At 42.5% G+C, this 24190-nt stretch overlaps 1 protein-coding gene across 6 annotated transcripts in view; it reads right to left on the bottom strand.

Moving 5' to 3' along the window:
• Positions 1-6997: 6997 nt before the first annotated feature.
• The window catches only part of WNT11 (Wnt family member 11), a 32925-nt gene continuing 15732 nt past the window's right edge, over positions 6998-24190 (bottom strand). For 4 of the 6 annotated variants that reach the window (XM_085074357.1, XM_085074347.1, XM_085074375.1 and 1 more), the window contains one exon: positions 6998-12419. In XM_085074357.1, the coding sequence (XP_084930483.1) occupies positions 12245-12419 (175 nt within the window). In that variant the 3' untranslated portion in view covers positions 6998-12244. Of the gene's footprint in view, positions 12420-19989; positions 23260-24190 lie in introns of those variants that run through there. The other 2 variants (XM_085074380.1, XM_085074388.1) reach the window with 2 other exon arrangements.

The following is a 24190-nucleotide window of genomic DNA, read 5'->3' as shown; positions in this document are numbered from 1 at the left end:
AGGGGCTTGCAGGCAAAAGATATGGGAAAAGGAATAATAGTTTTTTACTAGTATTTATACAAGGCAATAATACAGAAAAAACAGTTTAAACTGACGAAGTCAGAATACAACCTGACACCCTCTTGGTCAGGGTGGTAGTAGCAGTCCAGTTAAATGGTGGCTGCAGTCCCATTGGAGTGATGGATGAGGTCTTATTGAAGCAGTGTTACTGCAGAAAAATCTGGCTGGTCTCTGGAGGTCCAATGGTGACTCTTGAGATCTTCTCCTCTAGGAATCCAGTGGAAGTCATCCTCCAGTGTTCCAGAGTCTCAGTTTATATGCTGGAAGAATGTTCAGTTCTTCCCCTCTGGGCAGGGCATCTCACAATGGGATGATGTAGTCTTATGAGTCATTCCCGGAGACCTTGATGGCCCATCAGCGGAGATGGCCCCTGGAGGGTGTTATCAGGGCTGACTCATGCTGAAGATAAAGACCGCTGCCCCACCTGTTTTTAACAGCTTATAAGGACGGCAATAGAATACATTCTTTTTGTTACACCTTCCATGTAACCTAAGGCACTTAGCCAGAATTACCTGAATTTATCAAGTCCAAGAGTTTGGGATTATTATCACTAAAATTAATTCACCTAGCTCCACAAAGAATACATTTACTTTGTTTTTTTAAGTATCCCCCGTATAATAGATCATTTAGTAGACTTATGCTGAGCTACTCTGTCTGTGTGCAACCTTAATCAGAGAAGATGTGGGCTATTTTACACAAGGATGAAACGTGTCTCTGATGCCAATTTCTAAACACTGCTTCTAAAGGGAATCTAGGATGAAGTAGCTCAATGACAGAGCTAGCATATCCAGGCAGAGGAGATACTGTCCACTTTGGATGCTCTTGAAACTTTAACTCACTGCCAAAGTTTGCTGCAACTGAACATGGAGAAAAGGCAACATCTGAAAGGATGGAGGTTGGATAAACAGACATTCATGAAGGTGGAAGAAGAATGTTAAAAAATACTCCTATCCTTAGCAAATTAGGGTCCAAAATGCACTTCTTCTACCTTACCAGAACTTGCCACCTCTCTTGCAGCTCCCAGCTCTGCAGCAAACTCTGGCCAAGTTTGCTGGGAGATTTAGGATATTGCTGTTCCCAATCATTCGTTCCTTTCCTAACTCTCTGCCAGGCCTAAGTTTACCCCAAGAGAGGAGCAGAAAATTCTCATGGGTTCTCCGATGCTCCAAAGCAGTGGTACACGTATTGATTCTGATGCCTTGAATTCATTTGTCCCAGGAACTGATCCATCAATTTTGTGAAAAAATTAAATATCCTAAATGCCACGTCCAATTTTTCTTCATACTGTACTGTCCTTCCCATCCTTTCATATGCTGGTTGGACACCTATTTCCACATTCTTACCACCTGATTATCCAGCCTGTCGGCTGCATTCACCACAGTTCCAGATGCCTCTGGAGGGCCCTTAGATCCCTGTAAAGTGCTGTGGGCTCCAGTGGGCCTTCCAACTGTCAATACTTTGTATGGGATATTCAGCACCTCAGCTTGGCCATGATGTAGGTGGGAGCTCAGACAATTATCACCCAACTCTTGTCTGTTCTGCAACAAGTCCACCTTTCTGCTTTTTTAATCATGCAAACAATGTGGAAACATAAAGGATAAGGGAAAATAAAAAAAAACCAAACAGGGCATAAAAATCGTATTTTTGCAAAATGTTCTAGCTAATATAATACAAAGTCCAATGCACTTTACAAGGCAGGCCCTCTAAAATCTGCTACCAAGTACCAGAATTCATATGTTCAGCTGGTATAAATCATTGCTGCTGATTTACACCAGCTGAGAGGCAGGTCACAATTGCCTAGTTAAATAGCTTCTCTTTGAGCAGAAAGCTATACTTTATAAGAGTGTAATTTTGAATTACTTTGTATAGCCATTTGATGGAAAGAGAGAGAATGCAAGGAAAAAAAGGCCAGAAAAAGCAAGAGAGAGCGGAAGAAAAAAAAAGGGAAGAAAATAGGGAAAGAAAGAAAGAAAAAGTGAGAGAAAGTTATTTATACATTTTGGGAGTTCAGTTCCTATCATTGTGAAAGAATGGAAACGTTTGGAAAGCCCAGACTAAATAACTCAAAATGATAACTCAAAATGATAACAGGGTGATACCAAGAGCAGTAAAACTAATTTATTGGGCTGAGTTTATCAGATTCCAGGCAAAGTGAGTACTGCTGAGTGCAGCTCTAACTGCGCTTGCATCTGACAAGACACACAGTTCCGATGCAAAATAACATTAAGCAGATGTAGCCCATTAAGCCCTACATATTAGCAGATGTAGCCCTTGAAAGTGTCCTGTCAAGGCAAATCCTAGTTGAAAACTTGGGCCTTTAAAAAAAACCCCAAAACTGCAAGAAGATGTTCTATTTCGGGTTTTATTGCTTTAATCTTTTTTGTGTCAGTCATAGTTACAGGGTGATGATAAATATTAACCCACCTCCACCATATTTCTAACATAACTCCATTACCTACCCTCAGCTACAGCAGAGAAAAGCTCCTTAGCATAAAACCCAGCAGAACCAGTCCTGGATTCAATTATAACCCAGAACTACTTGGCCAGATCTCAGAGGCAAACCAGGTAAAACACAAATCATATGTTCCTGCTCCAGCCTGGGCTAAAAGGTAGAATGGCAGAGGAAGCACAGCTGGTTCATTCCTTCCTTGCACCTATCCATCATGGAAACAGAGCTAGGTTAGCTCAGATGTCGGGTGTCCAAGATGAGATGGTTCTCACTCCAGGTGCCTCTCTGCATGAGAGCATCTGAAAATATGTAGGGTATGGTGCAGAAGGAGAAAATGGGTGGGATTCAAGATCTGTGGAGTAACATTTAGTTTTGCTAAAACAGGGTGTGAGTATTATTTAATAAAAATGTTGGTGAATTCCCAGATAAAATTTTTTATATCTAGCCTATTTATACATCTGTATTACTTACAAATCTGGGAAAGAAAACTTGTTCTGGATTAAACCAAGTCAAAATATACACCATGGGACTCAATTCTCACTATTGAATTTAGGTATCTAAGAGGCACTTTGGAGTATCTTCCCCCTTACAGCTGTGGGGTTTTTTTGCCTTTGGAGTATATAATGATTCCTCATGATTTCTATATTCTCGTGTATTTCATCCAGTACACACACCACTGACAGAAATGTTCAGAAGTACCAGCAAGACATCAACAAGAAAGAGGGTCAATCACATTAGACTGGCCAAGGTCATTTTGAGGAGAAAAAGCAAGATGTTGAAAGAATGGTCAGTGTCTTTCTATGCAGAAAGATCTCTCAGCTTATCTAAGTCTCCTGAAGGTAAGACGGGGCACTTAGGCTATTAACCAGATGGTATAGAGTAATGGAAAATATTTTGCAAGGAGAAATCCTCTGCCAGCAATTCAGTGTTCATGTAAAACACAGTCGCTGTATGGCACTCATTTTGTTCTTTGAAGTTTCTTTGTTTATGCTTCATTATCTGAAACATCCTCCTTAATGGCTGGGGAAAAGAAGATGTTATTTTGTACCAGTGCAATTATCCATATGAGTCAAGTTCAGAGGCCTTGAGTCTGATGTTTGATTGCAGCTATGGACAGTGTGCTTTAATGGTTTTATTTTCTTTACAAAGTCCATGAAAAGAAACTTTTTTAGTTTCCTTGGAATTCTGTGCAAATCCCAAGATTAAAATGTTCCCTCTCAGAGAGAGAAAAGGAAAAAGTAAATCTAATCAGCTACATTCACATGTTTACAATGCTTGATTTCATTCATTGAGTTCCATTGTTTTATTTGGAAGTGTCTTTAAGCAATTTATGTAACTTAATAGATAACAGCTGTAATAATTTTGGGCATAGGAATTATATAGTCTCATTCTTTCATGCTAATAGTCCAGCTACACTTATTGACTAATTAGCTTGGTTTATAACAAAACCAAACATCAAAACAAAAGGATCACTATGACAAGCATCAGGCTAAGAATAAGCCTCACCTGACTTCCAACATCTGCTCAATGGATATCTATATGAAAAGGGTCGTACTAACACGCAATAGACATAATTCATCTTGTCCCAATCCCCTCTTTGGAGGCATGCCAAGTTTCTACACTCTGATAATATCTTTATTGCAGAGAGCTGAGGACAGCTTGCTCCAAAACCTGCCCAATGAATTCCTGCTGGGGCAGTTCATTTAACAACTTGAGACTCTATACTAATGTCCTTTTTAACTCAGAAGCCTCTCTTGGTGATTTGGGGCTATAAGACCAACCTGGCTTATGTGTGTCAGTGGCACTTAGGAGGCAGAATGAGCCTGATGGCTTTACAGAGCTAATTTTGGAGTGTCATCCAGTTTGTTGGTCCATGGTAGACTTGGAAGAGCCCTTGGGACCAGTACTGTGAAGGGATGAAACTGTCCTCATGTCCTTGTATTACCAGATGCAGGGGGGGAATTGAAGTGCTTAAATGTGAGTACTATTTGAAATGCCCTTGGGTGTCTCTTGGATGTTCCCTTTCCAGCCTGGTGGTCAGAGAATTCCCCATGAGGACAAGGTCACTCTGAAGTGCCTCAAATGACACCAAATGCTTCACTGCAAACTGCTGAGAGGTGCCCTCCATCCAGTGGAGGAAAAGTTATCTGTGGGAGTCAGGGCGAGCTGGGAAGTATTGCTGTCTTATATCAGGCCATTCTTTGAGAGTGTCATCTCAATGCTTTTATATCATACCCAAAAGCTGCTTCTCAAGTGTGGATGCACAGGGAGTTGAACGCTGTCATCTCACACTTTCCCCAAAAGCAAAAGTACTTTCTGCTCACGCTCCCCCCAGCTCACATGCTGCTGGCAGCAGGAAAGCATGCACCTGCAGAGGTGAGCACTGAGGTGGAGTTTCAATTTGTCCAAGCCAGATGAGGAGAGCAGCCCTGGGCAGAACAGAAGTTTAGAAAAGAAAACAGTTTTCCTGCCCAAGCCTGACCCTGGTCAACATGTGCAGCACTTTGTAAAATTAACTGCATCTTGAGTGGAAAGTAGATGCAGGTGGGGTGTGTTTTCAGTGTCTGCAGGCAGCAGGGAAGGATCGGGATCCACCTGTGCATGATGGACCTCACTGGCACAAGTTACCCAGAGAAACTTTGGCTGCCCCATCCCTGGAAGTGTTCAAGGCCAGGTTGGATGGGCTTGGAGCAACCTGTTCTATTGGAAGGTGTTCCTGCCCATGGCAGGGGGTTGGAATGAGATGAACTTTAAGGTCCATTCCAATCCAAACCACTCTATGATTTGAGATACGCCTACCAGTGGATTTATTTTGATGGCACAGTTTCTGCTATTAATGGCTTTCATAATGACAGATTAATTCCAAACTTGAAATTTAGGATGAGAAACAGTGCAGAAGGAAGGATGACTCTTAGAATGACGGATTTAGATTCCCTCTTTCCTTTGAAATTTAGCATGAATTTTGAGAAAGCAGCCAGTCCTCAAGGATGTTGAAATTGGGCTGTCACAGACAAACACAGAGCTAGACACACCTAGAGCTTCAGACAAACACAGGATTGAGAACACCCAACTTCACCTGGATTAATTTTTATAGTCCCACCTTCACTCTGGTTCATCATTCATCACCACTGAGCAACACTACACACCTGATCCCAGACTGAGCAAATTAGAAAATCAGAAAGAAACATGGGTCTCTATTTTAAAAAGTCTGTTTTTCAGCAATTGTCACTTATAGAGATCTGAGATATTGATAACTGGCATTTATAAGTTTCGAGGTTTTCAGTGCTTTGGCCCTAATTCAGAAAAACACCTATATACCTCTTAAGCTGTAAGTCTGTGAGCCATCCCTGTTCAAGTTGTCGCCCTGTCATGCAAGTGGGCAGACGTCACAGAGTAAATGACAATTTTTAGGTCTAAAGCTTGTTTTTTCATTAACAGCAGCACAAGAGTCCTGGAGCTGTATTATAGATCTAGTGGCTTTCTCCTAAGCTCTTGTCTTCGTTTCGACACAAATTTAGGAGAAAAAAACTCTGGACTGAGTGTTTCCTCTAAAAAAAGGGTTCTAACAATCCCCTTCTGCAAATGAGAAAATGAATACTAGTGGATGAAAGTGAAAAATCCAGCCATTAATTGACAAAGTGACCACATAGGAGAAAAGAAGACTAAATGCTCGGTATTGAATTGTCAGAACCTTACCCCCCACCACCACAGCGAAACAAAAAAACCCCAAAATGCCAGGGAAAGATAAAAAAAACAATGGGGAGGAACAAAATGACTGTGGCTCTTGTCTCAGGGGAGAAAAAACCTCAAAAATCTCACACAGCAGCCCGGGCAAAACCAGATGGGAATCTGGGGAGTGTCTGATGTTGGTCTCCTCAGAGCAGATGAAGCTGGTGGTCTTGGTGTCCTTTCTCTTGTTGGTTTGTCCTTTCCAAGTGTGGGACCGGGTTGGAGAGGCCCTGTGGCTCCCCAGACGATCCTCTCCCATTGATTCTCTGATCTCAGATCAAACTCAAACCAAACAGTTCAGGAGGAACAAAAAACTGCTGGAGGATTGCTGTCATAGTCTCCAAGGCCAGGGAAAAGGAGGCGGGGGGGAAGCCTTCTTGCATAAGCTAACAAGAAGTCAGGATAACTAAGTAAAAACCAGGAAAGAAGTCCACACAGCATCACGGATGCCTGAGAGTGAGGCTTCAAAAAAGCCCGCGCAAAAGCACCAAGGCTCCCCGCTCCCCCAGACCCACCCTAAAGTTACAGTGACCATTTCTGGGCATAGAGCAGATGATAAGGGAATAATATATCATCATAAAATCACCCCAAGACAGCTCTGTAGTCCTGGCAGCATGTCCCTTTACATCCCAGCTCCTGCAGTTTTGATACCCTCTTCTGCCTTAACAGAAATTTCAAGCCCATGTGGTTCTGGTAAATAGCTTGAAAAATTCCACTTAAGAGAAAAAATACCCAAAAACTTTCCACACAGCCCTGAAAGGATCTTTAAAATTTAAAACTCATTTTATTTTTACAATACAGACAGAATACTGTCCACTTGCTTTTAACAAAAGAGAAAATAAAACCAATCCACAGTGTGTACTATTATTAATATTTTTTATATTATTGTTCCTCTTACAATTAGAAAACATAGCCAGTGCTGCTTCCAGGAACAGAGGGTAATTTGTGCTTTAGATGAATAAACCATACTCTGCTTACATATTTAATCAAACTCTGTATGACTGATGAAACTGGTCCTGAGAGGAAAACAAAACAAAACAAAACAAAACAAAACATGTTGTACATGTTAAAGTTATTAATCTCAGGTGGATTTTAAGTTTCGTGTTCTTTCTCCCCCTTCTCCCAAATCTTCTTTTCTTCTTCATCGCCCTTGCAGATGAGAAAGTCGTGCCTGTGATAGCTCTGATCTGCTCTTTGGAGCAAAGGAATGGTGTTTCACAACCCCCCGTCTGACAAAGGGAAAGGCAAATCCTTTGTCACAGGATGGAGGTCTAACAGCAATCCATCCCAGGGCTGAATTTTCCTCCTGTTCTCCACATTCCCAAATACCTCCTGAGCCTCCTCCCAGGATCTTCCCCAAGCAGGTAGCCCAGAGCTGGGCAGCACAAGTCTAGCTCACTTGGAGGATGATAATGGCTGTCTACTGGGATCCATTTTCTAGCAATAAAAGGGATGGTCCGTCAGGGACTCTTTTATCACTTTCCTGACAGAGACACTCTTAATTGTATTCAGATTTTTGCCTTCTTCCCTTACTCCCCTTCCCCTCACCAAGGGCTTTTCTATCTGCACATGAAATACTGTGGGCTGCCTGCTTTCATATGATTAATATGATTTAATATGATTCTATTTTTGTCGAATAAAATACACAATCAGATGGGAGATTTTTATAATTAATGACATTTGCCTACCTTATGGAGAAACCTAAATGTTATAAAACTGGAAGGGGATAAGGATGGGGGAAAACATACAAAGCCAGCCAGATGTATAAAGGGTTTAAAACCTCAGATTTGGAAATAGCATTTAGTCCAAACTGTTTTATTAAATCATGGATTTTTTTTCAAATTAATAAATGATACAAACCCACCAACGCAATACTATTCAAGATAGCTTGGCTCCTTCCCTCAGGGGTAATAGTGTAAGACTTTGAAATAATACTATTTGTGGGAATAAATCAGATGTATTTTCCCAGCTAGTGTAAATCAACTGTAATGTGTAGTAGGACATGGAGCTGGGCCAAATTATATCAGCCGTTGGGATGTGGTAAGACATGTTATAAGAAAGGGAACTACAGCATCACCTGACAAAGACATTCACAGTAATTAAAGCCATTTTCTTCAGTAGCTGAAAGATCTCAAGTTTTTCAGAGCAAAGCCTTGAAAACCGGTTTCTGAAGGCCTGGGGAAGGGAAGGAATAATATATTCTTCATGCAAAACTGGTTTATGACAAATGTTCTCCCAAATATCTTGGAGACCACGCATGCACAGAAAATTATAGAATCATAGAATGGTCTGGGTTGGAATGGACCTTGAAGGTCATCCAGTTCCAACCCCCTGCCATTGGCAGGGACACATTCCTCAAGACTACAAAAATAACCTGGCAGTTCTATTTTGGGTCCCTGTTGCATCAAGAGTTGAAATTGAAAGAAGGGACACTTTTTTCTTCTGGCCTCTCTGTGCTTTGCTGCTGATGCAAGGAGTGAAGCATCACAGACAGGTTGCAAGGCGAAAGATGCATCATGAATTGTTCCACCAGTATGGCCCTGTGTTACAGGTACTCGCTTTATTCCTAGTTTCTATTAAAAGGAAAAGAAAGCAGAAAGCACTGTCTACTGCTCATAGAAAAATATTTTCTGAAAAATCAGGCAATGCCAGAGCATCAAGAGGGAGACCACAGAATCACAATGGTTTGGGGTGGAAGGAACCTTAAAGGTCATCTTACTGCACCCCTCTGCCATGGGCAGGAACACCTTCCACTAGACCAGGTTGCTCCAAGCCACATCCAACCTGGCCTTGGACACTTCCAGGGATGGGGCAGTCACAGCTTCTCTGGGCAACTTGTGCCAGGGCCTCACCACCCTCACAAGGAGGAATTTCTTCCTGACATCTAATCTAAACCTACCTTATTTCAGGCCCAAGCCATCAAACTGATGAGATGACCCTAATTTGCTGGGTGAAGCAGGGCTGTGTAACAAGGGAGGCTGCAATTTATCAGACCTTGCCCTGTGCATGACACTCACCTTGGGAAGGCACATCACCCTAGGCACACTGCTAATACAGTATGCAGCTGCTCCAGAGAAGAAAAGGGCCCTGAAAGGCAGAAGTTATGGCAAAAGCAGTGTACCACTGTTAATTCATAGACTAATCATCTAAGACATGGGCTGGGGCCACACAGACTCTTTTCTCAAAAGAAGCAAAATTCAGATGAAGCCCATGATGGATTATCTAGAGGAGCCAGCAGAGATTTTGAACCTGGATGCCCCAAACTGCAAAACTCCAAACAATTCAGCCATTCCAAGTCAGCATCTTCAGTAAACATCTGTGGCATGAGGCGACAAAGCATGAGGTACCACTGTGGTAAAGTTCTGCTGCGGGTTTATTTCACACCTGATGGACCTGCAGATGCCTAATTGGTTTACTCACTTCTTTTAATGACAGGTGATCATTTCTTCTGACAGTAGAAAGCAAGACAAGGATCACAGGTCTGACACGGGAGGAGTAAAATGCAGCTGAAAACGATGTACCTATAGAATATTTCTTCCTTTTCACTATCTTTTCACCAAGCAGAAAGACTCATGACATCAGCAAGGGAGAAAGAAAGTGGATCATTAAAGAATAGCATTGAAATGCTCAAATTTTTCTTCAGTCAGAACATCCATGCATTGTTGGCTTCATCAGAAACTGGAAATAAAAATAAAATTCCTTAAAATAATGAGAATAGACATTTTCTTTACATATCAAATGAAACCAAATTCTGGCATTGGAGAGCAGTGGGATTTCTGCCACCAGCCTGTCTGCATGTCAGCCTAAAGACACCCACCACTCATCACACCACACTGCAGAGACATTTTAGTCCGCCAGCTTTTATGGGGTGACAATAACACAAACCACTGACAAACTACCAAAGGCTTCTTTCTGCCTTCTCATGACTGGGGGAGGGAAGGAGGCAAGGAGACCAAACCCATCACAGCAAAGCAAAGTAGCTGAAGAGAACAAAATATCACTAATTTTGCTCTTATAAGACATGATGATTTTCTCCTCCAACTCCCCAGGGCTGCTCACACACGTCAGATGCAGTTGCCCCCTAGGAAGTGGCTGAGTGGGGAAAAAAAAGAGGATTTGGAGAAAGATTGAGGTGTTACTGACATATATTTCCCTCTAGGAAAGTGCCAGAGTCCCTTCACATTTGTGTAGGAGTGATTTTTTGGCTGCTTACAGTGTTTTGCATGGGGATCAGGTGCCCAAGAATGATCTGAAAGACATCAGAGGCTCTCCTGCCTTTTGTTCCTGGAGCTGCATCCTTCTCCAATATTACTCTTCATAATCGGTACAGAGGGCTGGATGACCATTGCAAAAGAAAAAAAAAAGCAAAGAAGTGAACCAAGAGTTAAGCTAAAACCTCCCCTGCACAGCAACTCCTCTCCATGTGCAGGAGCCAGAACCAAACCACCCATGACATGAGAGTTATTAGTCATGTTTGTTATTAAGCTCCTTAGGGGCACTGGGAAATTTTACCAATGAGAGGGATTGCTGATAAAAACAGCCGAAACAGCGATGGTGACACTTCTCTAAGTGTTTTGTTTCATTGTACTGAATGTATCTTGGATAATTCTGCTCAAAATGAAGAGACTGGGGAGGCAGGGAATAAAGGAACTTATCTATCCTATGCCAGTGAGTGCCTTGAACCATGCTCTTTTCCCATCCTTGGGAGGAAAATCAGAGTTGCTTTCCAAGTAGGAGAGTGAAACATAATAATTTGAACATTATGCTATTGCACCAGTAACTTCAGCATTTATTTAATGCTATTGTTAATGCTTGTTTATAATATAAGGTTATATTTATGTAGAAAGTAAAGTAGACAAAAGCACAAGATATAAATATTTCTGTATATCCGCATAAAAAAAGAAAATATGTACAGCCACAGACAGTGACTCTCTGCTGTGTCAGGGCAGAGCCACATGAAGAACTGACACATTCCCATTCTTTCCTGCTGTGAATAGCTGCTGCCTTCCATGGCTGCACTCCCTACAGCCAGGACTTCTCTGCTCTCTGCAGTTTCCTGGGATTGGACCAGTAGGGTTGTGGGGGAAAAAGAGCCAGTGGCATATTTCCCCAAGGACTTGATGAGCCAGTGTGGAAGAATGTCAGTGACTAAGAGTATCACATCCAAAGGGCAAAGAGATTGAGAGCAGAAGCTTGCTTTTTTTCTTTACTTTCTCATCCCACTGGACTTTGACTTTACTTTGTTATTTTATCCTAATGGCTCCACCACTGTCTTGTGGACCCCATAAAGTCCTTCTCAGTCTGCCCTACTCTCACTAGGATTCCAGGAAATTTTTTCATGGCTGAATTTTGTCCAGCCTGGACAAATCAAGGACATATTTTCCTTCAGCAATAAATTCAAAGTCACAGACCTGTGTAAAAGAAAGATTAAAATTAGTTGTTCATTTCAGGGGATTGACCTGAAATCTTTCCACTTTTATCATTCAGAGGGGATGATTCCCTGTGAAAAAATTATGTCTTTGGCAGAAAAGGCAGTTATTGCTGAAAAATTGTAGCATTTTCCCTTGTGGGATGGTCCTAATGGAGACTCAGTACCTGTGATAGAAGGCATAGGCAGGTATGAGTCATAGTTATTGTCAAACAAAGGCTGCTTATCTTCCCCCAGGGAAAGTTTCTATATTTGTTTCTCAGAATACTAAGGCACTTGATGGCTGGACATCATTGGCAACCATAGGAAATATTTTGGAAGAAGATACCATCCCAAATGAGGTTTTGTCTTCTCAGAGAGCACTTTATTTTTGGGGGGAAACATTTGTGGGTTTGTTGCTTTTTGGGGAGTTTTTTTACGTTCTTATTTACTGGTGTGATTGTTGCTTTTCCTCCTACCATCTTTCCTCAAGTCTGTGTCTTTACAAAATAAATGACATCTAGTCAAGGAAATGTTTTCTCTGAATAGTGCTGGGGTGCTGCTGCCATTTCAGCTCCCAGGTAGGCAGAGGAGGGTTTTCATTTGCACACATATCTCTCGACAGTCCTCTCACACTTTTTACATGTCACGTAGCAGCACCAGTGGTATTTGCAGTGGCAACGCTCCACCACTTTGTCCATGTAGGGATTGTAGCCTCTGCCACAGCACATCAAGTCACAGCTGTCGCTCCCATTGGAAGTCTTGTTGCATTGTCTGGAAGAGGAAAAATGCTGTGAGTGAGTGAAAATTCCTGCAGGGCTTCCCAAACCACTGCCCTGCAGTCCTTCTGGGCCTGACAGCTCTGCAATGCACTAGGTGAAGCCAGCACAGCAAGCACCCAGTCAACAGCCCTCTACACCTGCAAGAGTGTCAGGGGAATCCCTGGGCTGCACTCACATGACCTACTATGACACCCAAAATAACATTAAACTCCAGTTCTGACTCTTCAGTTTGGGCTTGGCAGCATTCAGGCTGCCTGTCAGCTGGGCCAGGCTGCTCCCACACAGGGAGACAAGTAAAGCTACTGGGATACCTCCACCTAATCATTCCAAGTAATTTGTGATCCCTGGCAAGCTCCAAAACAGTCTGAAAGGAGCTGGAAGAAGATGACACCATAAAGAACAAGCACTGGTGTTTGTCCACCACTGCCTAACCTGAAAAGGGCGGAGGAGGAACCCTGCAGCCAGCTAGTATTTGAACAGGCTCCATGCCAAGGATCCCAGGCTGGGAAAAATCCTGAACAGGCTGTTACAGTCACTATGCAGCACTGACCCTATCAGGGAAATCACAACCAATACAAGCAGGGCTGGACTGTGTACTTTTTCCTCTTTGATTGACTCCCAGCATGGCATGAGCAGCTGGGTGGTTGGCCCCAATACACCCCAAGTCCTGACCAAGGAACAGTACTCATGACAGGAGCACAGGGTAGGATGACAAGTCACCAAATATCACACAGACTTTCACTGCTTGTTTTGCTTCTGCTTTTAATTAAAGCTAGACTCAATGGGATAAGTCAGCTATTGTGTTGGGTTCCCTCATTTTGTCTCCTTGCCAGTGAATGGCTTGGGGTTTTCAGAAGTCACTCATGAATTGAGGAATCCCTTTCATTGATCCATTGATCTCCATTTCATAGCTGTCCTCCAAAATCATCTATCCCATTTTCTGAACTGTACCAAGCTGGGTCACTGGACATGAAAGTGCACCAGGCATTGACTTTTGGATGAGATGAACCATGTCCCAGAGACACCATTTCTCCGTAGATTGTAAAGATAACCCAGGGTGGAAATGTTCATGTTTGGCCAGATGCTTGCACTTTTTTGGTACGTATCTGTCTTGGAGTGATGTTACGATAACCCTGTATTCCATTGTTGGCTTATATGCCCAGAAAATGCCCAGAAAAGTGACTTTAACTACACTCGGCAGCCAAGAGAAGCGCGGGTTGTTTTGAAAACTTTTTCCCTAAGCCTCGCTGCGGGGCAGTGAGGAGGGGGAGAAGGAATACTCTCTCTCTCTCTCGGGAGACTGCGTGCTGCGAAGGCTGTCGAGGTGGCCAGCTCTGTTTATCTTTTTGGGGTTTTTTTCATCATTTTTCTTCGTTTGGACTCTTTTCTTCGATCTGCTTTGTCTCCTGGAGGGCCCAGGAGTGCATGGAGGACAGCGGAGCTTCCGGGGAGCTGCTGGGGCGGCCTCGCCCCGCTCTCCCCAAGGGGGCCTGGAGAGGAGAGGCTACATCTGAGGAAAGGGGACACTGAAATTTACCAGCTTTTTAGTCAGGTTTAATAGCTTCTTTTCCCCTGTTCTCCCCTTCTGCAGTGCCTTGCGGGGCACTCTGCATGGGTTTGTTAAATAAATAGTTTTTTCTTCACTTCCATCTAGGAAATTCTGTTGTGGGTGGGGGAGGGGGTGTCAGAGCCCTTGGCTCTCGGAGGAGGCGTTTGTTCGGAGCGCTCCTCACCTGGAGAATTTTATCACTAATCTGGGACAATATTAAACACCATGGGGATGTGAACTTGATGGAGTTCTGAAACTACTTCAAGAAAGGTGGTTTATTGTGTGGGGTAATTGCTGACATCTCTCCTAAATCTTGTTCTGTGTTGCTGTTTTGGACAGAAACGCTCTAAGGCTGCTTTGGGGCAGGAAAAGGTGAGAGGAGCATGAGTTGGACCCTTGAGCTAAGCAGTTTTTAATAGATGAACACTAATCCATTATATTTATAGGAATTGCTTACAAGGTAATGCTTTAGGAGAAGTTATGGGATTAAGGAAGTGTTGAAATTTTGTTCTTGCTCTTCCTTAGTTTTTTTCTGCCTTCTGTTTGTTATTCTGACTCACATTCCTGTCTACATTCAGTGTTTAAAGGCCACCCCCCAACTCACTCTTATTTGGGAGTGTGTGTAAATATTTACAAACCTTTGAAAGACTCTACTGAAGCCAAAGTCTGCAGCCACACTGAGCTGGTTTGCGTAATGCTGAACCAAAGGCCTTGTTAGTGCCCCTGTGAGTTAGGGCCCCTCCACAAGGAAACCTCCAAATGACTCCTCGTAAATGTATTAGTAAATGCATAAAATACTCAGAGCAAAGGTTCAAGTACAGGCGTGTTGATATTAGAAGAGGGGAGGGTATTTGTCAACTTTATTCCGGTTTGCTAGTGAATGGAGAGGTTGTTGCCCAGAGGTTCACCTGGGGAGGATGGGGAGTCTGCAGAAGCATGGTGAGGGATGTGCAGTGCATCCATGTCACTTCATGCTGATAGCTCACTAAAGTGGCCAAGAAAAGGAACAGGTCCACTCTGACTCAAGCTCACCACTAAGGTGTATGTTTCACTCCCCAAACATACAGAGCACACAAAAATGATATTTACCCCATTCAAACAGAGAGCAAAACTCATCTACCTGCTGTATTGGGACCTGGGATTCCCCCTTTCCCTCCATCCACACCTGTGGTTTGCAAAACAAAAAGTGAATCTAGTGGGAGAAATGCCTTTCCATTTACCTTGCCCATTCCCCACAGCCTGAAACAAAGAAAGGAAAACTCCAAAATCTTATTAAAAAAATCTCAAGCTTCCCTCAGTTTGGTATCAGTAAACAGGGACATTCTGAATTGATGGGTTGAATAGCCAAAGCAAAGCTTTTGACCACATATATGTTTACTATATGGCCTTCTAGAAAACTTTCCTGACAATGCCACTAAGCAGAGATTTTGTTTTCTGTTTTAAAGCATAGGCTGGATATGAATTGTATTCATTTTTTGTTAAAGAAGATGAAGCAGGTAGTTTCACAGCCAGTGGGGGAAGACAAAAGAGCCCAAAGACCAGAGTTTACCCACAGAAGCTGCCCTGAGCATCTGCTTCCAGAGCCTATGGCTGTGATCTCACCAGGTTCCTTGCTGATGGGTTAAGTTCAATCTCATTTATTTTGGGACTGATCCAGCCCAATTCCAGCAACTCAGAGAAGTGCCCTCCTCCTGAGCCTCAGAGAGAAAACATGGAGGCAAGTGATTGCATCTTAACACAACACTGTAACCTCTAGAATAACTTGGAAGACTGTTGAGAAATGATGCTTTGGCCATAATCCCAGGCAAAGTTCTGGCTCAGGAACAGGCTTTCACATTGTCAGAGCACTTTTTTCTCCTTTAAGAAGGGAGAAGGTCATTACTGCTGACTGGACAAATCCCACTCAATATGCAGTCCAAAATCTCCCCTTTCCAGCCCTCATTTGCAGAAGCACTGCAATACAACATACAGCCTCATCATGGGGGTGGCTCCTCAGCAACGGTGGTAAAGGACATCCCAGAACTTCTATGAGTCTTCCTCCAGATGGAGAGTGAGGATTTTAATTTTAAAAGCTTTGGGGAGATCACAGAATTATTTTGGTTGGAAGAGACCTCTGAGATTCATGAAGTCCAACTTAGCAATGTCACACAATTTCACTGTGGATCCCAATTTACTCTGTTCCATCAGCAGATAGAAATATAAATATTTTTCTAGTTGCACAGCTGGCACTTGGGATCCAAATTGAGGCCAACTTTGTACTGTCACCCACAATTATGACATATGATGACAGGGATGAGACATCCACTGGAATCTCACTCCATCAGTACTATTGATAAGGATTTTTAATGAAGACAATAAAGAAGTTATTCTGGGGCACAGCAACTGCCTTCCTGGACCAATGCATCTCCCAATGGATGAAGGAGATGCTGTTACAGGAGCAGAACAGAAATCTGAGTGCTTTCTGTAGTCTTTTTCCTTGTATGTTACCAGCACCTGAGCTGTTGCATTAGGGATGATAGAAAAGATGTTCCTTCCTTGACATCTCATCCCCTTGGCGGTATGATTCCCTCAGCTCTTTCTGACCACAGGGAAACCATCTGCCTTCATGAACTCCAGCACTCCCAAATCCCAGAATACAGTACTGCCAAACAATATTTTTTATCTTTTAAATTAAATTCCTATATATTTCTTTGGTGCCCCTTGCTCCAGTAATGTCAAGTAATGCAGCAGTATATAAAAGAAAGAAAAAGAAAAATAATTTATATCCCTCAGGAGTTATGTAATACAATGGACATTCCTAAAAATACATCAAAGTCCACAGCTTCATATAAAATTTTAAGGGCAGAATCTTAACTACTTTTAAATTGCATTCTCATTCCCAAGGAATGACTGGAGACCGACACTAAACAACTGTATGAGAAAAACTTATCAATAGCATATGTCAGCGAGGAGATGTCAAGGGGGATCCTGGAACCAGCCTGTATTTCATTAATGAGGAGGTGAGAGTGACTTAAAAATCTGGGGATAATTCTAGGGGAGAAGGAGTTGAGGACATTTTGTGACAGTGGATTAAAATGCAAAGTAAGCAACACACTTTGAGAAAGATCCAGCTAAATGCGGGAATGTTCCCCAGGGAGCCAGAGGAGCAGTTCAGAAAGTAGAAAACAATGAAAGAACTAATTTAGAGAAGTATGTAAGAATAAATGTCTTCCCCTCTATAAAAGATTATTGCTACAAGGAGAGAAAAATGTTCTTTATATGCTGAGGAAAGAGGACAAGAAATTATTAGTTTTATTTTGGATTATGTTTAGTTTAAATTTCAATTAAGAAAAGCGTAACACTGAAAATAGTAAAACCCTGAAACAGGTTGTTTAGGGAAACTATTTTTAAGAGCAGAGTAGAGAAACATCTTCAGTAACAATCTAACTGGTCTCAGTTCAATCTTGCTCCTGAAAAGATCAGGGTCCATGGAAAATCATTCCCAGTCCCAATTTTCTCTAATCCCAATGCCATTTAGATGCAGAGGGACTAAATACGTTTAAGAGAGCTAGATTTATTATTCATTGCAATTTTACTGTGTGAAATTATTCTTTCACAAATAAATTTATTATTCACAAACCCATTCAGGAAACATTATCCTCAAATCCAGGTCTCTCAAAGTAGGAAGAATTTAATCTTCCCCACTCATTAAGTAAAATAATGAAAAAAAGCATAGCTGGCTCAACTACTGAAATGAGCACCAGCTGCAAGCATGTTGCCCAGGGAAAGTAGGAGTAACACCTAAATAAGGTGGGACGAACAGAAAACTATTGTTTTTCTGACTTTCTAAAAAGCACAGAATAGTTTGGGTTAAAAGGAAGGAAACTTTAAAGGCCATCTAGTCCACCTGCCCACCTGCTGTGCACAAGGACATCTTTAGCTAGAGCAGGTTTCCTCCGGTTCTTCTGAGACACTCACAAAAGTATTATTTGCTATTTGTTACTCAGAATTTGTCGGATCTCATTAAAAGAAGGGCAGTGCTTTTGATAACTGTTCCAAAAAAGACTGTATCATTGAGCACATTATAACTTATTCAAAGTCAAAGCTCATATTATCCTGTACCCTCACTAATAGAAACTAAAAGAGTCTGTAACACAAACCAAACATCAAATGCTGTTGTCTACCCAAAACTACTGCTCTTCCCCAGCTACATGTTAGTGCTTCTGCTAAGAAATTTCATTGCCTATATAATCAAAGAATCACAGAGTGGTTTGGGTTGGAAAGGAACCTTGAAGATAATTAGAATAGAAGAATAGAATAGAATAGAATAGAATAGAATAGAATAGAATAGAATAGAATAGAATAGAATAATAAGGGTCAGGAAAAACCTCCAAGATCAAGTCCAACCCTGGATTAAATACCACCAAACCACCACTAAACCATATCACAAAGTGCCATGTTCAATCATTTTTTAAACACCATTTTTAAAAAACACTAGTGACTTCCCTGGACAGCCTGTTTCAATGCTTAACTGAGGTTTCTCGCTCTGGGGAAAGCAGCAGGACCCCAGAAACCCCATGAAAGAGGGTCGCCGCTGCGAACCTCCCACGCGAGTCCAGACCAGGTGGAGCCAGGGCGCCACGAGCACATGGGAGCGGATTGTGTCCGCGACAGAGAAGAACAGGAGACAAGGTGATTCAGGAGATGCAGACTCTGTGTTTTAGAAATCCAGGGTTTATTAGGGTGCAGTGGGGCAGTGCGGGGTCCATGGAGTCGGGATGGGTCAGAGGGGAGCAGACTGGGACTGGATCCAAAGGCGCAGAGAGCAGAGCGGAAGCAAACGTGGGGTTAAGAGAGAGTGCTGGATGGGAGGAGTTTGCAGGGGAGAACCAACCGGGACGCAAAGGATACAGGATTGACAGGGAAGCCAGGGAATGGGGGTACAAGGGAGGAGGTTACAGAACTTTGAAAACCAATAATAAACCGCGGGTAGAAGGAACAGAGTAGAACCTTCTAGCTATTAACTCCAAAAGGATAAAGAAGAGGAGAACTTCAAAAACCAACGCTCTTGTCCCCTGATGCATACTGAGGAGGCTAGTTGCAAGGTGTCTAGGGGAACACTTTTCTGTCACCCTGAGCTAAAACCCTCTTCAGACCCAGGGGGCTTCTTCAGGTATATCAGCTTTCAAGCTCAGCTGGGCTAAGTTCACTGCAACACTTAACCAATCTGTCACTGAAGAAAATCTTTCTAATCTTGAACCTGAACCTCCCTCAATGCAACTTGAAACCATTTCCTTTTGCCCTGTTGCTGGTTTCCTGGGAGAAGAGGCGGAGCTCGGCCTGGCTACAATCTCCTTTCAGGGAGTTGTACAGCATGATAAGATCTCTCCTGAGCTGCCTCTTCCCCAGACTCAACAATGCTAGTACTCTCAGTCAGTCCTCATAGAACTTATATCCCAGATTCCTCAACAGCCCTTCTCTGGACACACTCCAGCACCTCAATATCTGCCTTGGAGTAAGGGGACCAACACTAACATAGTCCTCAAGGTGCAGCCTCACCAGTGCTCAGTACAGAGGGACAATGTAGTCCAAGATCAGCCAGTTCCAACCCCCATGCCGTGAGTAGGGATACCTTCCACTAGGCCATGTTTTTCCAAGCCCCATCCAATATGGCCTTGAACACTTCCAGGGATGGGGCTGCTGCAACTTTTCTAAACAACCTGTTTCAGTGACTACTCTCACAGGGAAGAATTTCTTCACAATATCTCATCTAACCCTGTGTCGCTGTTGAGCAGCTAGCAGAGTAATGAATGCATCGGTTTTTAGTGGCAAGAAGGAATGACTTTTATTGTTTTGATTTCATCACATTTATAGAGTTTTCAAAAGTCACCCAGATTGGTCAGTCAGAAGCTTTCTCCCAGGCCTGATTGGCCAGGCCTGCACTGTCCAAGTTCTGGGACACTGTTCCAAAACATCCAAACTTTATCTTTATTTACAAAACACAAGAAAACCTCTCATGGGAAAAACTGTGCTAGCCACAACCCTGTTCTCTCGCAGGGGTAAGCCATTTCCCCTTGTCCTGTCGCTCCAGGCGCTTGTCCAAAGTCCCTCTCCAGCTCTCTTGGAGCCCCTTCAGGCACTGACAGGGGCTCTAAGTTCTCCCCAGAGCTTTCTCTTCTCCAGGTGAACAACCCCTACACTCTCACACAATGCAGAACATATTTTTGAGGTAGCAGGAAAGAAGTGGTATCAAGGGCTGCCACTGAACACTGAAAATTGAGCAGCAGATGCATGCTCAGCCAAGTTCATGTATGTTCATATCCAAGAAAGCATATCAGTCTAAGACATGTGCGACTAATATTCTCTATTGCAGTAAAGAAAGGATATGTGAGCAAGGAGCAGCCACCAGAAAGTGGACAAATTCCTTGCCACAGTGAGTCAGTTGAGGAGTGGTGGCTGATCAACCCGGCTAAGCTGCAGCATGTTTTTTGTTGCAGCCCAATTTCGGCAGCCTAAGAGTGCTCCTTCCCACATTCAGCTTGATTCAAAGGCTGCTCTGGGAAAGATCAGTAATAAACAGTTATTTTATCTCTGCAAAGCTTCAGGGGCTGGATGCTTTTGCATGCATGGCAGAATTTCTCTTTCGTTGGATTCATTACGGAACCTTAAACAGACTTTGAAACGTGATAAATTGCACCCTACTGATAAAGAAGATTCATATTTTTGCTTCTTTTCTCACCAAAGAGATCTCATTTTTATAATCTGTTATTACTTTTCATTTACTCAAAGACAGTAGTGAATTTTTCAGGCAGGAGCAACTGAACTACTTTGTTAGGAGATAAAAAGGTGCTTTCGATTAGGAAATCTCTGACAAGAGGAACATTTACATTTTTTCCCAGTGGTTGATTTGTTTTATTGAATGTTGTACTTTGAGCTTCACAGATCAGCTTCTTTAGACTTTCCTCCAGACCATTTTTAATGGGTTATGAAAGTATGATGGTGGTATATAGGCACATGGAGTTTGGCTGGAGTCAATGCAGTAGCAGCAAGTCTTGTTTGCACGACACTTGGATACCAGTTGCAAAACTCAGCTCCTTAATCAGGTTTTGAGCACTTCAAAGAGGCCTCAAATCTCAGGTTTGACTTTAGTTCCCTGACTTTGAAATCTGGATACACCCCAAGCACTTGGAGGCATGCAGATTTCCAAACCATTTCTAAGTTTTAACAAGCTAAGAAAGTCCAAACTGTCTTAGAAAGCATTTCCGGCTTGTTCTGAAGAAGGCTTTGAAATCCTTTCAGGAAAGAGCTCTAAAAGGCTTTTGAGTAACTGGGGGCACATTTTCCAAGTGGATTTTCACATGGTTCATCTACAAGGTAATTCAATTCCCTTTCCTGCCTGAAAAACATGCAATAAGTCTGCATAATATGATCCCTCACATTAGAGGGATCACCAATTAGATTCCACCCACCTGGCAGTGCAGGATTGTTCCCTACAGCATACAGTGAAATCCAATACATCCAAGGTGTTGCAACTTAACCATCAACCTCTGTTTTGTTTCCAGCAAGCTATGAGCAAGCACCTGACCTGGGGGTGAGGTAGGAGGAAAAGGGCTTTTCCTGGATATGCTGCAAAACTGCTCATTTTTTATCACGAAAATGCAGCAATACAAATATTTTAACCAAGGAACTGGGGAAAGGGTTGTTTATGGCATATTCTCCCATCTGAATCCCTTTGGAGACAGAAAGCAGGGCTGGAAAGATGCTTAAGATGCCCACACCAAAGTCTCCTGAGCTGTGGAGATACAGGACTGCACTGTAACAGCCCATGGACTGACCTCTGCACCCAGAAAAAGGTCAGAAACGAAATAGGAAGGTGGTGGGAAAGCAAGCAGACCAAATGAGGGACCATGAAAAGAAAACTCCCTATTTTACTTCATTGCCATAAAAGGCCTTAAAAACTAGACTACTAGGAAACAGCAAGATCTACCTCTAGAAAACTTTGATGTGCACAAAGATAAAATGTTCAAATGCCTCCAGGACTTGACTCATAAAACAAAATAATGTTTGAATTATTTCCATGTGAGCCTTTTTACGTCTTTCTGGAGTAAGCATGAACCACATTTTGCCATGCCCTTTCTCTAAAAGCATCCCTTTCTTGCTCCTTCTACCTTATCCCTGCCATTAGGCATTATCTTTGCAGCCCTGCAGCAGAGCCACCACATTTAAAATGCATTTAGGCACTCTCTTCATGAGAGAAAAATTGCAAAGAGAAAAATGCATCCATGGAGGAAGGAGACTAGGGAAGATCCCCTCCCTTTCCCTGCTCCCCCCAGGAAGCAATCTTCAAACACACTGTGTGTATTTTACACTTATTTCCTCTACTAATTTAGTTCAGAAAAGGTGTTTCTATGCCTTGTGTTACACATGCCAATTTTGAGACACTAGGCATCTTTTCAAGAGGCTGCAGATGGATTGTAATGAAAACAAGCCTTGAAACTTGGCCTGAGTGATGCCTGCAGCTCAGCCCAGTACTATCACATCCTCCTCCCCTCCCATGGCCATCACTGTCTTGCACATTTGAGAAGGAAGAGTATTTCTTGACAGGTTCCTTTTGAAAGTCATCCCCTCCTGCCTTAATATCTTGGTCTTCTAAATCCTCACTCGATCTCACTTCCTGTGGACCCTCATCTGGCAGGTCCACAATCACAGCTATTGCCCAGCTCGGGAGAAACGGATGCCTGCAATATACATTTGCCTTTCCTCAGAAGGAAAAAAAATCATTCAGGACCTTGACATATTTTTCATCCCTAGATGGGATAAAAAGTTGAAATCTGCTGTAAAGTAAGATTAGATGAAGTCACAACTACCTGTCCCTTGAAAGGATTTCAGCTCATGGAAAATGTTTTACTTGGCAAATCTGTAATTATTTCAGTTTGTTTTGGCACAACCTGTTAATTTAATGCAGTTCCTATAAAACTAATTTCCAAATAACCACCAATTTTTTTCCGTACAAAACAGAGAGGCACAACAAAGAGGTCTTTTCGAGGAACAAATATGTCAAAATCCATACAAATCCTCAAAAACCTCACTTCCACTCAGATGATGTTTTCCGTCAGAAACCAGTTTCATTATATGCTTTTTTCCTGCTATTCTCAGTGACTCATAAACATCTTCACTTGATAATTACTGTTCCACTGCTGGGTTGATGATGAAGGTCAGCCTGTGTGTTCCCACCACAGAGCTGTCAGGTAAGTGCTGTTGTAGAGCAGTCCAGCCACTGATGTCAGAGGATACAGGATATTAACTGTCATAAAACATCAGGGGACAAAAAGAACGGACTTGTTTCACTCAGCTGTCTTATCTACTGATCAGCTCCACCAATTAAATGCTGATGCAGAATCACAGAATCATTTAGGCTGGAAAAGCCCTCTAAAATCATCAAGTCTGCAGCACCGCCAAGCCCACCATTAACCCATGTCCCCAGCTGCCACATCCTCACAGGCATATATTGTTTATCTTTTATGCATTTTGGTAATTTACTTTTTCATTTCAGCAAAATCTCTCCATTGAACCACAATGGTCCAAATACCACTATGTCCACTACATTGAATGGAAGGCATCACAAAAAAGGCCAGGCACGTGCTCCTTGCCACTTGTCTGAGTTTCCACCATGAAATAAGAGAAAAAGCAAAGAAGAATTATGAGAACTATCAAAAGAAAGATAAGCCAGCAAGACTATTGAGCCAGGTTGAAATCCAGCCATTGCAGCCATCTAACAAAAATTAGGAAAATTCTGGAAACACACAATTATTTGGCTGTTGATGGGTCTGCTATAGAGAGATCTGATGGGTCTGCCCACCTAGAGATGCTCAGATTGTTGAAATGTTGAATTAGTTTGTCTTGGAGGAAATTAAATAGATAGTGGGAATAGGCAGGCATGTCTACTGCCTGTGAAAGGGGACCAGCCAGTGGAGGCTGGGCTTGACCATAATGACCTTAAATCCCTAATACTAATGCAGTAAAGAAATTCCTCTGCAGATTCATAAGCACTACAAGCACACCTGGACCTTCAAAATGCAGAGGAAGAAAAAAATTTAAATATAATCTTTGTAGTTTTTGGGGCTTTTTAAAAGCAATCAAGGAACACTGGTCCTGACTGGGTGAACAACTGCCTACTTAGAGGAGTCTTAGAGTAACAACTCTTCTAATCAGCAGTGACTGAAAGAAATGACTGA

Source organism: Lichenostomus cassidix, chromosome 1 (genome assembly GCF_008360975.1).
Source record: "Lichenostomus cassidix isolate B80296 chromosome 1, HeHo_3.0, whole genome shotgun sequence".
Lineage (NCBI taxonomy): Eukaryota > Metazoa > Chordata > Aves > Passeriformes > Meliphagidae > Lichenostomus > Lichenostomus cassidix.
This window is presented reverse-complemented; position numbering and strand designations above follow the sequence as displayed.